Below are 13,806 nucleotides of genomic sequence, written 5' to 3'. Positions count from 1 at the left end.
TACCAGTGATACAAATATCTCAGCTAAGGGCTCAGCAATCTCTTTGTTAGCTTCCCACAAAATTCTAGGAAACACCTGATCAGGTCCTGGGGATTTCTCTACCTTAATGCATTTTAAGACCTCTTCTGTAATATAAACTCTTTTCAAGACATCTGTAATTCCCCAAGTTCCCTAGCCTCTGTCTTTGTCTTTTTCTAGAATAAATATTAACAATGTACTGATCTCCTGTGGCTCTAAACACAGGAGGCTTTGTTGATCTTCATACTTGAAGATCCAGCTTTACAGCATTTACCCGTGTTATTGGCATTGCCTTTGTAGACATTTTGGAGGTTTACTCGCCCATGATTCAGAATTCCAAGATTTATTTCTTGTCTTTTGTGGGGGATAATGTTTGGGGAATTGAGCATCCCTACAGACAAGTAGAATGGTTGTGATAGTGGTGGCATACAGGTGAGGTGCCGGAAGACTGGAGGTTGGCAAACGTGGTGCCACTGTTTAAGAAGGGCGGTGAAGACAAGCCAGGGAACTATAGAGCGGTGAGCCTGACCTTGGTGGTGGGCAAGTTGTTGGAGGGAATCCTGAGGGACAGAGTGTACATGTATTTGGAAAGGCAAGGACTGATTTGGGATAGTCAACATGACTTTGTGCATGGGAAATCATGTCTCACAAACTTGATTAAGTTTTTTTTGAAGAAGTAACAAAGAAGATTGAGGGCAGAGCAGTAGATGTGATCTATATGGACTTCAGTAAGGCATTCAACAAGGTTCCCAAATGGGAGACTGATTAGCAAGGTTAGATTTCATGGAATACAGGGAGAACTAACCATTTGGATACAGAACTGGTTCCTAGGTAGAAGACAGAGGGTGGTGGTGGAGGGTTGTTTTTCAGACTGGAGCATAAGAGGTACAGTTAGTAAGTTTGCAGAGGACACCAAAATTGGAGGTGTAGTGGACAGTGAAGAGGGTTACCTCACATTACAACAGGATCTGGACCAGATGGGCCAATGGGCTAAGAAGTGGCAGATGGAGTTTAATTCAGATAAATGTGAGGTGCTGCATTTTGGGAAAGCAAATCTTAGCAGGACTTATACACTTAATGGTAAGGTCGTAGGGAGTGTTGCTGAACCAAGAGACCTTGGAGTGCAGGTTCATAGCTCCTTGAAAGTGGAGTCGCAGGTAGATAGGATAGTGAAAAGGCGTTTGGTATGCTTTCCTTTATTGGTCAGAGTATTGAGTGCAGGAGTTGGGAGGTCATGTTGCAGCTGTACAGGACATTGGTTAGGCCACTGTTGGAATATTGCGTGCAATTCTGGTCTCCTTCCTGTAGGAAAGATGTTGTGAAACCTGAAAGCGTTCAGAAAAGACTTACAAGGATGTTGCCAGGGTAGGAGGATCTGAGCTGCAGGGAGAGGCTGAACAGGCTGGGGCTGGCAGGTGGGACTAGATTGGGTTGGGATATCTGGTCGGCATGAACATGTTGGACCAAAGGATCTGTTTCCATGCTGTACATCTCTATGACTCTGACTGTGTGTGCAGTGTTTGTTTGTCTGATGTTGTGGCTTCTGCCCTGCAACATAACTGAGCACAGGATGTTTGGCTAATTCAAGCAGGAAATTGCATATGGAATATTATGTAGAAAAATGTCAGGTTATCCATGTTTGTAGTAGGAGCAGATGTGCAGAGTATTTTTTAAATGGTAAGAGGTTGGAAGGCGTAGATGTACAAAAGAATTTGGATGCTGTTATGCCGTTATAGATTTAGCTCTGGAAGATTAAATTGAGGTGCAACAAGTTACTAGGAAAGCTCATAGAAGATTAGTCTTTATTTCAAGAGAGTGTGTGTACAGGAGTGGTGAAGTTTTTGTTCAATTGTGTAAGAGTGTAGATGGACCATACCTAGAGTAATGCACAATTTTGGTTTCCTTGTCTCAGGAACGATATTGCAATAAAGGAAGTGCAATGAAGATTCACCCGGATATGTTCCCAGATGGTGGGACTTTGATCAGTGGTGAGCCTTTAACATAAGCATAAAGTGGCTGAGCTTCCACAGGATGTAGATTCTGGTTGCCAGTGGCATTGGGGATGGTGTGAGTAAAAGATATTAAGGTGTTTGATCAGCCATGATCTCATTTAAATAGCAGTGCACGATCGCTGGGCTGAATGGCCAACTGCTCCCTATGTAGAAGTAGAACCTCCCTATTTGAAGCAACCAATTGAGTATTAGCTGTGAAACGTTGTTGGGTTCGCTTTGTGTTTGTGGTGCAGTGCTGAGCTGCAATCGTCCTAACACTGACAACCATCTACGTTCATACCTGGAACAACGACGAATTGCATTGGTAATGTGAGGCATTGCCACTGTATGCTTTATGTAACGGTGCCTCCAGGCAACAGGTCTTGAGAGAACCTTAAAGAAGAAATTCCAGTGGAGCATCACAGTTTGCTGAAGTGATGTTACTGTGGACTGGAAACACTTGGCTTTCTATTTTATTATCTGCTATCTTTTAAATTGAAGATCAAGGCTAAGATGCACAGTGCAGGACACTTCGAATGTTGGTAAAGATATTTTTTAAAAATTTAGGAGTTAGTAGTGGAGTGACATTGTTTTTATTCAAATTGTGAATTTTTGGAAGGGTATTTCCACAGCTTTGAAGTCCTGGGAAAGCTTGCGAGATAACCAGAGCCTTCTGCTTTTTAAAAAAAAATAAATTGAGAAGAAAATCCTTCCAGTTGATGTATGGAGGCTGGGGCTGCTGACTGTCATTTTATAAAAAGCAAAGAAACCATTTGGCCTGTGTTGCATACGCTGGCTGATAAAAAAAAAAAGAGGAGAAATGAAACTAAATTATGTGTATCTGAATGTGGACAACGTTCATAAAGCACATTGAAGTGAATAAATGTATAGTGTGATCGCCATTGTGGAGACATGGATGCTGATGACACAGAAGGAATTCAAAATATTGAGGTGTATATGACATTCAAAAGGAAAAAGAAGCTAGATAAATGTGGATAGATAGCACCCCTAATCGAAGACACTATTGATGCAATAGTTAAGGGTGATTCTGGTTCAGGATATCGGGATGTTGAATCTGTTTGGGTGAAGTTGAGCAAACTTTGGGGAGTGGGAATTATCTGCAGGTTCCTGAATGGTAACCATGATGTAGGATGAAGTGTACAAGAAGAAACCTTAAACGTTTTTGATTAAAAAGATGGCATTAATCACAAAGTATTTAAGACTATTACAAACTAGAAAAAATTAGACACTAATAGTACTCTCAGTGAGGAGTTCATAGCTTGTGAGAGTGATTATTGGAGCAGAATGTTCTGGAAATGACCGTAGAGCAAACTATACTAGATTTGATATTGTGAGATGTTACAGAATTAATGATCTCAGTAAAGGTATGTCTGGGTAACAGTGGTGAAAAATTCAATCATACTCCCTTTCAACAGGGTGAACAGTGGGTCGAAAATGAGTACGAAAGCTGAGCTAGCTGAAGTGAACTGGATGTACAGGTGGAAATAGATCTATAGAAAAGCAGTGGTAGACATTTTAAAGGGATGTTTCAGAGTACTCAATAAGTACATTCCTACTGTAATGAAAAGATCCAAGGGAGGGTCAGTAACTGAAGAAGTTTAGACATAAAGTATATATTTGTGAAAAGATGCATGACTGATCAGAATACACAAAGGGAGAATCAGTAAAAAGCTAATCAAGACGAATAAATTAAACATGAGAAGAAGCTAACTAGAAATCATAGAGCTGTACAATATGGAAACCGACTCTTCAGTCCCACTCATCCATGCCAACCGGATATCCAAAACTAATCTAGTCCCAGAAACCAATAACTTCTACGGGTATCTTAAAAAGGACAGGAGTAAATACAATGAATGGTCCTGTAGAGGGTGATAAAGAAATGGTGTATGTAATCAATATTTTGATTCCGTCTTCACTCGAGTGTGAAGTAGTTGATTTAAAGTATGTGAGTTTTGTTTTAAATCCCTAGATTCTGGCAAGGTCCCATCAAACTGGAAAATAGTAAATAAGCCACCTTATTCAAAAACTGAAGAAGGCATGAAACTGTAGACCAGTTAGCTTAAGGTCTGATGTTAGTCAGCCTTGAAGGAAATTCAAACTGAGAACTTGGAAAAGCTCATGGTAATTGGTAAGAGTCAGCAGGGCTTTGTGAAAAGGAAATTGTCGAACCAATTTATTGTAATTCTTTTACTAATTAATGTGCACCGTGGATAAAAGAGACCCTGCTGACATATTATACTCGGATTTCCAGAAGTCATTTGACAAGGAGCAGCACAAAATAGTATTGCATAAACTAGGAGCTCACGGTGTAAGGAGCAATATGCCAATGGAGATAGAAGATTGGTTAATAGAAAACCCTGTGCAGAAATGGGCCTTTTTCAGATTGGCACATTGTGATGAGTGTTATCCCATGAGTCTGAACTGGTCCCTTGACTTTTTACAAGTTATATTGATGAATTTGCAGATAATGTAAAGATAAGTAGAAAAGTATGTTGCAAAGAGTGACAATAAGAATGCAGGTGACTATAGATGCATTGAGTAAATGGGTAAAAATTTGGCAGACTGACTATAATTTGGAGAAAAAGCGTGAAGTTATTCACTCTTGCAGGAGAATTTAAAATGTGTTATTTAAAGGAGAAAAACTGCAGCATTCCAAACTGCAGTGGGATTTTAGGTGTTCTGGTTGTGCATGAATCTCAAAGTTAGTATGCAGATACAGCAGTCAATCATTGCGACTAATGGAATTCTATCCTTTATTACGAAAGGAATTGCATACAAAAGTAAAGAGTTATGTTTTGGTTAGACAAGGCATTGGTGAGACCGTGTGTTAAATATCAATGCATTTTTGATCTCATTATTTAAGGAATAATTGCATGGAAATGGTTCATGTGTACTAGATTGACACCAGGAATCAGTAGTTGCTTTGCAAGAAAATATTGGACAAACTGACTTGTTTCCACCAGAGCTGAGAAAAAGTGAAAGGTGACTTGATTGAAATATACAAGGTCTTGACTGAGAAGGTGGGTTGAAAAGGTTATTTCCTTTTGACGCTGTGTCCAGAACTAGTGGATATCGTTTTAAAATTAAATCTTATTCTTTCAGAGCAAAGATGTATTTTTTTCTCTTAGAGGGTTGTCTGTCTTTGGAACTCTGATGGTCATGGAGTTATTCAAGATCTTTATGGCAGAAGTAGATGGATTTCCTTGTTTAGCAGCAATCTCCTATTGACTGAAGTAGATGGAAATTTGAAACACACAGAACAGCCACAACCTTATTGAATGGTGGAGCAGGCCTACTTCTCCAAATCAATAAGTCTCACTTTTCTAGCTATTTCTTTGTAGCTCTGCAACTTGTGCACCAAGTTTTCTTTTGAAAGTTGCAATTCAACTGCTTCCATTATCCATAAAATTTATTTTCCTGGAGTGAAAACAATAAATTCTAGCTCTGCCCAAAGTCCACAGCAGGAAAGACTGCAAATGGAGTTTCAATGACACACTTCACCCAGTCTGCAAGGTTATGGTATCATGTCAAGTAGCCTTGGAGTGTATTATATGTACCACTAAAGGATTGTCTTTGGATGCACTTACTTGCAGGAAAATGATGGACTCTGGGCAGTTGGATTTCTATCAACACGACAAAGTTTGTACCAATACCTGCCGCAGCACCAAATTTGACCTTCTAATCAGCAGTGCCAGGGCGCCAGTTCCGAGCCAGCAGAGCAATGTGATACAGACCCCTACCTCCATAGATGGTGAGTGCAATGTCACAGATGGAGGGATACTATTGAAAGAGGTGGCGTGGCAGTGGGGGTGTATCTAAAGACATGGACGGTTGTGGTTTCATAATTGTTGCTTACACGATAGTTGTAAGGTGTGCATTTTATGCTTGCTGTATTTATTTGGATTTACTCCAATGTCAGAATTTGTAAATTGTAGTATAAACTGCCCCTGAAATGGGGACAAAGTTCAGTAAATTTTTCAGGTGAAATTCTTCACAAAATTTTCTTGGAGTACTGATTTATTGATGTGTGCATTGTGACTTTTCATATTTTTGGCAGGAGCAGTTATTCTTTATTTTTCTTTCATGGTATAACATAGTGTTTTCATTACAGGGCTAATCAATAGAATTTGAGTACAAAACCTAGCAGGGTAGCTTAAGAAATTGAATCTCTTTTTGGTCATCAGTAAATCTAACAGAAGCTGACAGATTGTTTTATTAAAAACCCACTGGTTCATTGCCATATTTGAGGGGAAGGAAGCCTTTACCCAATCCAGCTTACAAATAAATATAGTACAGCACTAAATTCATTGACTTTAACTCGTTTCTGACCTAACAAATCATTCAGGGGCAATGAGAGATGGGTAATGTTTGCAGAACCTGTGAGAATGACTGACTGACTGACTGTTTGTTTGTTTACTGAACAGCCAAGTGGTATTGGAGACATGTTGAGAGTTTTGTTTTCCTGTGATTCACTTCATGGAATGGGGGTGTTGCTGGTTAGGCTATTTTATTGCCTGAGCCTAATTGCCTTTGGTAGGGTGAAGCTGAACCTTGAATCATTGCATTCAATGTTGGGAAGGTACATGCATTGTTGATAAAGAAAAGATTTTGGCCCAGCAGTAATAAAGAAACAGCAAGATTTCCAAAACTGAGCCGTGGGTAACTTGAATATGGCAGTGTTCTCGTGCTCCTGCTGTCCTTGTCCTTCAAGGTGTTAGAAATTACTGGTTTAGGAAGTTGCTGCAATGCATGTTATCGGTCTACACGCTGTGGCCACAGCTTGCCACTTGTGGAGAATGGAATGTATAAGGTGGTGGACAGATTGTCAATCAGGTTGCTTTGATTCAAGTGATGTCAAGCTGTTCGATGTTGGAGCTGAATTTATCCAACCAAATAGAAAATATTCTAAATTTGCATATGAAAAGACTTGGGGACACTCTGTTGGTCACTGAGGAATACTAAATGTTTGACCTGCTCTTGTAGCCAAAGTATTTATATGACTGGTTCAGTTTTGATCCCTGATGCTATAGGACGTTGAAGCTAAAGGAAGTGTTCAACAGTGGTAAAACTATAGAACGTCAAGATGTGATTAGATTCTCTTAATGAAACATGCTTGTGTGGTTATCACCTGCATACCACTTCAGAGCCCAGGCTTGAATATTGAACTAACTTTGCTAATTTTGAGAAGAGGCTAATTTCAGAAATAAGTTGTAGATGAACACTTTGCAATCATCAGGGACAGTCACACTTTTGACCTTTATGATGGAGGGAAGGTAATTGAAGAATCTGAAGATGTTAGGCCTATGACACAACCTGAGGACTCCTAGATTGAAGAACACCTGAAGCAATGTCCTGGGGCTGAGACCAATGCCCTTCAGCAACTATAACTGCTTTCCTTTGTGCTAGTTATGATTCCTTCTAGATTTTCCCTTGGTTCTCATTAATTTAAATGTTGATGGGTCTCTTTGATATCATTTTTGAACAAATGCTGTCTTCAAGCACAGTCATTCTCATCTCATCTCTGGAATTTAGTTCTTTTGTCTGTCCTTGACAAGGCTGTCATGACGTCTGGGGTTCTGATGAAATCCAAATTGAGTATTGGTGAATAAATACTACTTGATAGCTCCGTTGGTTATATCTCACTTGGATGATTGAGGATAGTAAGAGCAATAATTGACCAGATTGAATTTGTCCTCCTTTTTACGAACAGGGCATAGCTAGGCACATTTCTGCTTGGTCAGAGAACTGTTAATATAACTCTACAAGTCTTGTTTGGCTAAGGTTGCAACTAATCCTGGAGCACAAGTGTTCATTATTACAGCAAGGATTTTGTCACCTCCCAGAGCTTTGATAAATCCAGTATGATCCGTTATTACATGATTTCACATGAACTAAACTGACCTGGCTGAAAAATCTTATGTGATTCTGGAGACTTCAGCTGAGTGGCTGAGATAGATCATCCATTTAGCAGCTTTAATTGAAGATGGTTATGGTTGTTGGGCCTTCAGCCTTGTCTTCTATACTCCTGGTGGACTCAGCCATCAATACGGATTTCTCCCTACTGTTTCCTAAGGTTAGTTGTTTAGTTATCCACCATCAGGACAGATGTGGCAGATTGCATTTCTTTTCTCTGAGCCCTTTACAGGTTAGTATAACTCTGTTTCTGCTGTTTAGTGTGTATGTAATCTTGTGCTGTAGCTTCACCATAATGCAATTTAATTTTGGGTATGTTCGATACTGCACCTGGTATGTTCTCAATTACCTTGGAAACATGGTCAGTTCCTTTGCTTGGTAGTGGTAGAGTGAGATAGTTTAGGTTGTGGTGAAATATAGTCCTTCTACTGATGGCATGCAGCACCTCCATGGATGTCTCGTTTTTGTATGCTCGTTTTTTTTCCCCTGAAAATTTAATTTTCTTGATGGTAGTAGTAATCAGCACTGTGGGGGATGTTCCCATTGTTTCAGAACAGAGCAGCCCCCTGGATTTTGCAGGTACTTGTGTGTCCACCTTGCTGACCTTCCCCCATGTGAAGTCAGTATGTTTTATATCCTTTTCTAGGCTGGAATATTTAACTCAGTTAGTAAAGGGCTACCTGGTCTTATTGTTTTTAAATTCAAGCACTTTGAGGCTCAGTGACACCCATTCCTCCCCAAGAGTTTCAATGAAGTGAGAGATTGTGTGTTCTAACTAAACAAAAAAAAAAGTTTTTGCTTGAGGACTGTTATGGACCAGACTAAATCCCTTCAAAATACGTGAAGATACATTTTTCTTATTTTAGAGGTGTTGCACTCCAGATGCAACTTGATTGGTCAAATTACGTGACTTTAAGCAAAAAAGTTTATTTTTGCACCACAGTTAAAATACAGATAAAAGAAAAGAATTGGCTTAATTGTAACTATTGAAATGCTTAACAAAATGTGTTAACTGCTAATTAATTGTTCCAATACGGTAGCTTCACAAACACACCGATTGGCAAAGGCAAATTCAGTCAAATAGATTCTTACGTGCAAGAAGAGAACACAGCTTTTAGCTGTGACAGAGGATTTAAGAGCTTCCACATCCAGCTTCAAGACCCCAGCAACTACAGAAAGCTAAAACTAAAATTCCTGGTTCTGTGGGAGCTTGAGTCCATCCATTCAAACTGCTTCTATTGTTCCAACTTCTAAGAAAAACTAAAGGTCACACAGACTTTTTATTTTATTGGCTTTGCAGCAGCACGCTCAACATGTCTGATTCAACTTTTCTTCATAAAGAAAACCAAAATACACTTATTAAAGCCATTGTATCATCACAAGACTGTCTGTTAATTTTACAGGCAATGGGACCCACATAACTGTGTCTGAAGAAAATACTGAAGAATGCATTGAATGGAGTCCAGCTCTGACTACAGTTGCTGTTACTACAGAGGACTTAAACAGGAAAGATGGTGAAGAGATCTCTGGTGAGTTCAGTGAGCCTTTTCTGAGCTCCAGTTAAATAGAAACCTCTGTCAGAATGTTGGGACTTCGAGCTGGCATGCAGTTACCTGTAGCCTATGTAATTATGCAAATACTTTGTTCTTTAAAATTAAAATTCAGTACAATAAAATATTTAACAACTTTTTCTGTTTATATGTCCCAGTGAAGAAGAACAATTCTTGGAAGAGGATAAACCAACCGTGGTTAACCAAGAAAGTTTAGAATTAAATTGTAAAAGAAAATTAGCATTAAATGTCGTTAAGATTACTGGCAAGTCAGAGGTTTGGGAAAGATTTAAAAACAAACAAAACATCTTTTTTTTTTATAAAGAAGAGAATAAAGTTTGAGGGTAAATTGGAGAATGGAACTAACAAATGGCAAAGGAGTTGAATAAATAGTTCACATCAGTTTTCACAGGACAAGACATAGTATTCTAAAAATATTAACAAAAGGCAAAAGAGGAAGTAAATACAATAATTATTGCTAGAGAAATGATACTCATGAAATGATAGGTGCAAAAGGCTGATGTGTTGTTGAGACCTAATTAGTTATGTTTGAGAATAATAAAGGAAGTAAGTGGCTATAGACGTAGTGGATGCACTGATACTAATCTGCATATGTTTGGGTTCTCAAATTCCCAGAGGATTGAAAAACCGCTAAAGTAGCACCCTTCAAGAAGGAAAGAGGAACTGACAATAAACGGCTAACAATAGGTCCAGCTAGTCAAACATTTGTCATTGGGAAAGTGTTAGTCTGTTATAATGAATGTAGGAAAACTCTTAGAAATCTATAAAGTAATCAAACAAAGTCAACATGACTTATTGAAGGGAAAATCATGCCTGACAAACTTGTTAAATATTGAACGCTTTTTAGAAATTATCACTTAATAGAAGAGCCCATGTTGTTGAAGGTAGTATATTAGCATGGATAAGGAATTGGCTACCTATTAGAAGGCACAAAATTGGGATGCGGGGAACATTTTCAGAATGTCAAGGGCCACAGTAATCCGTGTTGGACTACAATTATTTACAATATATGTTAAAGACTTGAATGAGGAGAGTGGATATACCGTAGCCAAGTGCGTCCATTACGCCTAATTCCCTTTATTGATTACAAATCAGTCTACCTCAGCCTTGAATGTATGTAACAACACTAAAATAAGTGGAAAGACAAGTGGCAATGATGTCAGCTTACAGAGGGATATAGACAGGAACTTTGCAGATGGAATGTAAATGGGAAAATGTGAAGTCATGGATTTTGTCAGAAAGCATAATTCATGCAAAGTAGGAGCAGAAGTCAATTCAGGCTTTGAGTGTGCTCCACTATTTAATGCAGTCATGACAGATCTCATCTTTGCGTCAACTCCACTTGCCTATTCATGCTCCATAATGCTTTAACCCATTTCTTCTGAAAAATCCGTTTTATCTCCTTTAAGAGATAGACCAAATGTTCCCTAAGTGGAGCTAAACTATAGAAAACTAGACACAACAAATTTGGGATTCCTTGTGCACGAAAAAGAGCATCCAACTTCTTTGGGAACTAAAGGAGGCAAATGGAGTATTGGCCATTATTAATAGCAATGATCTATAAAGATAGGAAAACCTTGGTAAAACTATATAAGCCGCACCTAGAATACTGTGAACAATTTTGTTCACCTTGGTTTTATTAATAGGGGCTGGAGAATTATGTACCTTTTGGGGGGAAGTATATGAACACATTAGAGACGGTACAGAAGCATTTTGCAGGAGTGGTTCCAGGGATGCAAAATTTCCGTTATGCAAAAAGATTAAAGGAGTTGGGAAAATAGCTATGAGGAAATTTTGAAAGAGGTTTTAAAAATCATGGGTGGGTGATGGGGAGGAACAATTCCTGCTATTAAAATGGTAGAGAATTAATAGGCACAGATTTAAAACGTTTTGCCAAGGGAATAAATGTGATGAGAGAAAAATCATCTTCACACTGCAAATAGTTAGAGTACGGAGTGCACTGCCTGGAAGTTTGATTGAGACAGTTTGGAGGGTTTTGGATGATTATTTGGACAGAAAATTGGCACTAGGGAATACATGCTTGAAGACCCTGTATTGACACAAAGCATCTCTGTGATTGCTTGAGTTATCTAAGGAATGATATCCTGGCAGTGGAGGCATTCCAGAGAAGCTTCACAAGTTTGATCCCTGGAATGGGGAGATTTTCTTACAAGGAAAGATTGAGTAGGTTGAACCTCATTTGAGTTTAGTAGAATATGACGTGACTTCTTTGAATGAGTCTTAGAAGGGCTTGGCAGCTAGATATGAGATGTTCCCATTATGGAAGAGTCTAGAGTCAGGTGGCATAATTGGAGTGCAGGATTGCCCATTAAAGCCAGATAAGGAACAATTTCTTGAGAGTTGTGAATCTGTGGAGTTCTTTACCCCAGAGACCCATCACAGTTTGGTTAAAACTGCTCAAGGTGGATTGAAATTTTCTATCAGTAAGGGAACAGGGGGCTCCGTGGGAAAGCAATGAAAGCGGAGTTGAGGCACAATAGGCTGTGAGGTCTTTGAATGGTGGAGCAGACTTGACCAAATGACTAATTCTGCTTCTGCATTTTTTGGTCGGTCTGTAAGCTGTTGTTGCTTCACTGTGCCATACAAATTAAATACACTACTACTGAATCATGTAGGTGAGGAATTCTTGCGTTCAGATTCTGCTCATCTCAGTTGTAGTTCACCTTCAGGAGTGATTAAAATCATCTTGTCCTGTTACTGGAAAGTTAAAGGATGTTACCAGCCATGTGGACTTGTGATGAACATATTTCTGGATTTCACTTATAATTTATGAAGTTCACCAGTCAACCAAAATTATGGAATTGCACAGAACAGTGGATATACTGTTGAGCACTGGTGATTGAAAACAACAGGAATTTTATTTTAAAAGTTTCCCTGTGTAAGAGTGATATGAACGTATAATTCATGATTCAGTGAAGGCGGAACCAAGTTGCATTAAAACCAATAGGTCTAAAGACATGCTTTGGTAACTGAGTTGAATTGTTAACAGAACTGCAGTTTAAATGGTTAACCTTTTTCAGGTTGTAGTTCTGAATCACAATGTTTTAAGAGTGTTTTGCTGCAGTGATATTTGTGTATACATAACGTAATTTTCTTAGCAAGTCAGACAGTATCTATGGAGAAGAGTTTAAAAATTTGAGTGTAGTGCTACTTCAGAACTCTGAAAAAGAGTCTTATTGGACTTGAAGTAATAGCTGTTTCTATTTTTGCCATGGGACTTGCTGAGTTTCTTAGCAATTTCTCCTCTTCCTCTAAGTTTCTAGCATACACAGTATTTTGCTTTTATTTATGTAATATTTTAATATTGTAATAAGCCTTTGAACGATGAGCAAAAATATTTTGCCCTTTAAAGACCACTAAGCTTTTTATATTTAATGTTTTGCAAGTTTCCCCTTTTCTTCATCTCCCCACTGCTAAGTGCACCTGTAAGGATAGAAATGAGCAGAACTGGGTACTGTAGATGCTGGAAATCAGAGTATAGATTAGAATGGTGCTGGAAAAGCACAGCACGTCAGGCAGCATCCGAGCAGCAGGAAAATCGCCGTTTTGGTCAAAAGCCCTTGGGGTCAAATTAAACTGTGATGCTTTCTTTTTGAAAGAATAATCCAGCCACATTTGCTGTCGGACTTGCGTAAGAAATGTTTACTTAGAGAACCACTGGAATGGAAGGGAACGTACAAGCAGTTGGTCTGGCACTGCTAGGTGCTGACCTTCTCAAATCAATAACGTAATGTTGTACTGTCTATCCTGTAACACGCAGAGATTTTGTCTGATTTGTATATGCTTAGATGAATTGATGTTAGAGAGCATTGGGTTCAAGTTCCACTCTCATGAAAGCCTGATTTAAGCTTACTATTTCAGTGCATACTGAACGAGGATACCAACAGAGGTGATTTTGAAAGCAACATTAAATTGAAGCCCCATTTTACTTGTTAAGGAAAATTCATTGGATCCCATGGCAGTAAATAGACAAGAGCAGTACACTCTCCTAGTATCCTGTCCAGCATTTTCCCCTCAGTTGTGACCACCAGGTTAATGTCATTCATTGCACTTGTGCACAGCAAGATCTGACATACAAATTGGCTGCTAGATTTGCCTACAAAACCAAAGTATGCTAACTGTACCCCTGATGAATTTCCTACGCTTCCTTTCCCTCTGGATCTCTTTAATCTCCCCTAAATATCTACATATATTCAGCAAAGCATCTGGACACCATTGAGTAACCTGGTTCCCAGTGAGGTCCAATATAACCGGTACCAGTTCATGTGTAT

At 38.9% G+C, this 13,806-nt stretch overlaps 1 protein-coding gene across 2 annotated transcripts in view; it reads left to right on the top strand.

Annotated features, from left to right (window-relative positions):
* LOC140453507 (glucocorticoid modulatory element-binding protein 1-like) overlaps nucleotides 1-13,806 on the top strand; it is a 42,156-nt gene that overhangs the window by 19,646 nt on the left and 8,704 nt on the right. For both annotated transcript variants that reach the window (XM_072548241.1, XM_072548242.1), the window contains exons 5-6: nucleotides 5,624-5,781; nucleotides 9,347-9,472. In XM_072548241.1, the coding sequence (XP_072404342.1) occupies nucleotides 5,624-5,781; nucleotides 9,347-9,472 (284 nt within the window). The remainder of the gene's footprint in view (nucleotides 1-5,623; nucleotides 5,782-9,346; nucleotides 9,473-13,806) is intronic.

The sequence above is a fragment of the Chiloscyllium punctatum genome, chromosome 27, assembly GCF_047496795.1.
Source record: "Chiloscyllium punctatum isolate Juve2018m chromosome 27, sChiPun1.3, whole genome shotgun sequence".
Taxonomy (NCBI): Eukaryota; Metazoa; Chordata; class Chondrichthyes; order Orectolobiformes; family Hemiscylliidae; genus Chiloscyllium; species Chiloscyllium punctatum.
This window is presented reverse-complemented; position numbering and strand designations above follow the sequence as displayed.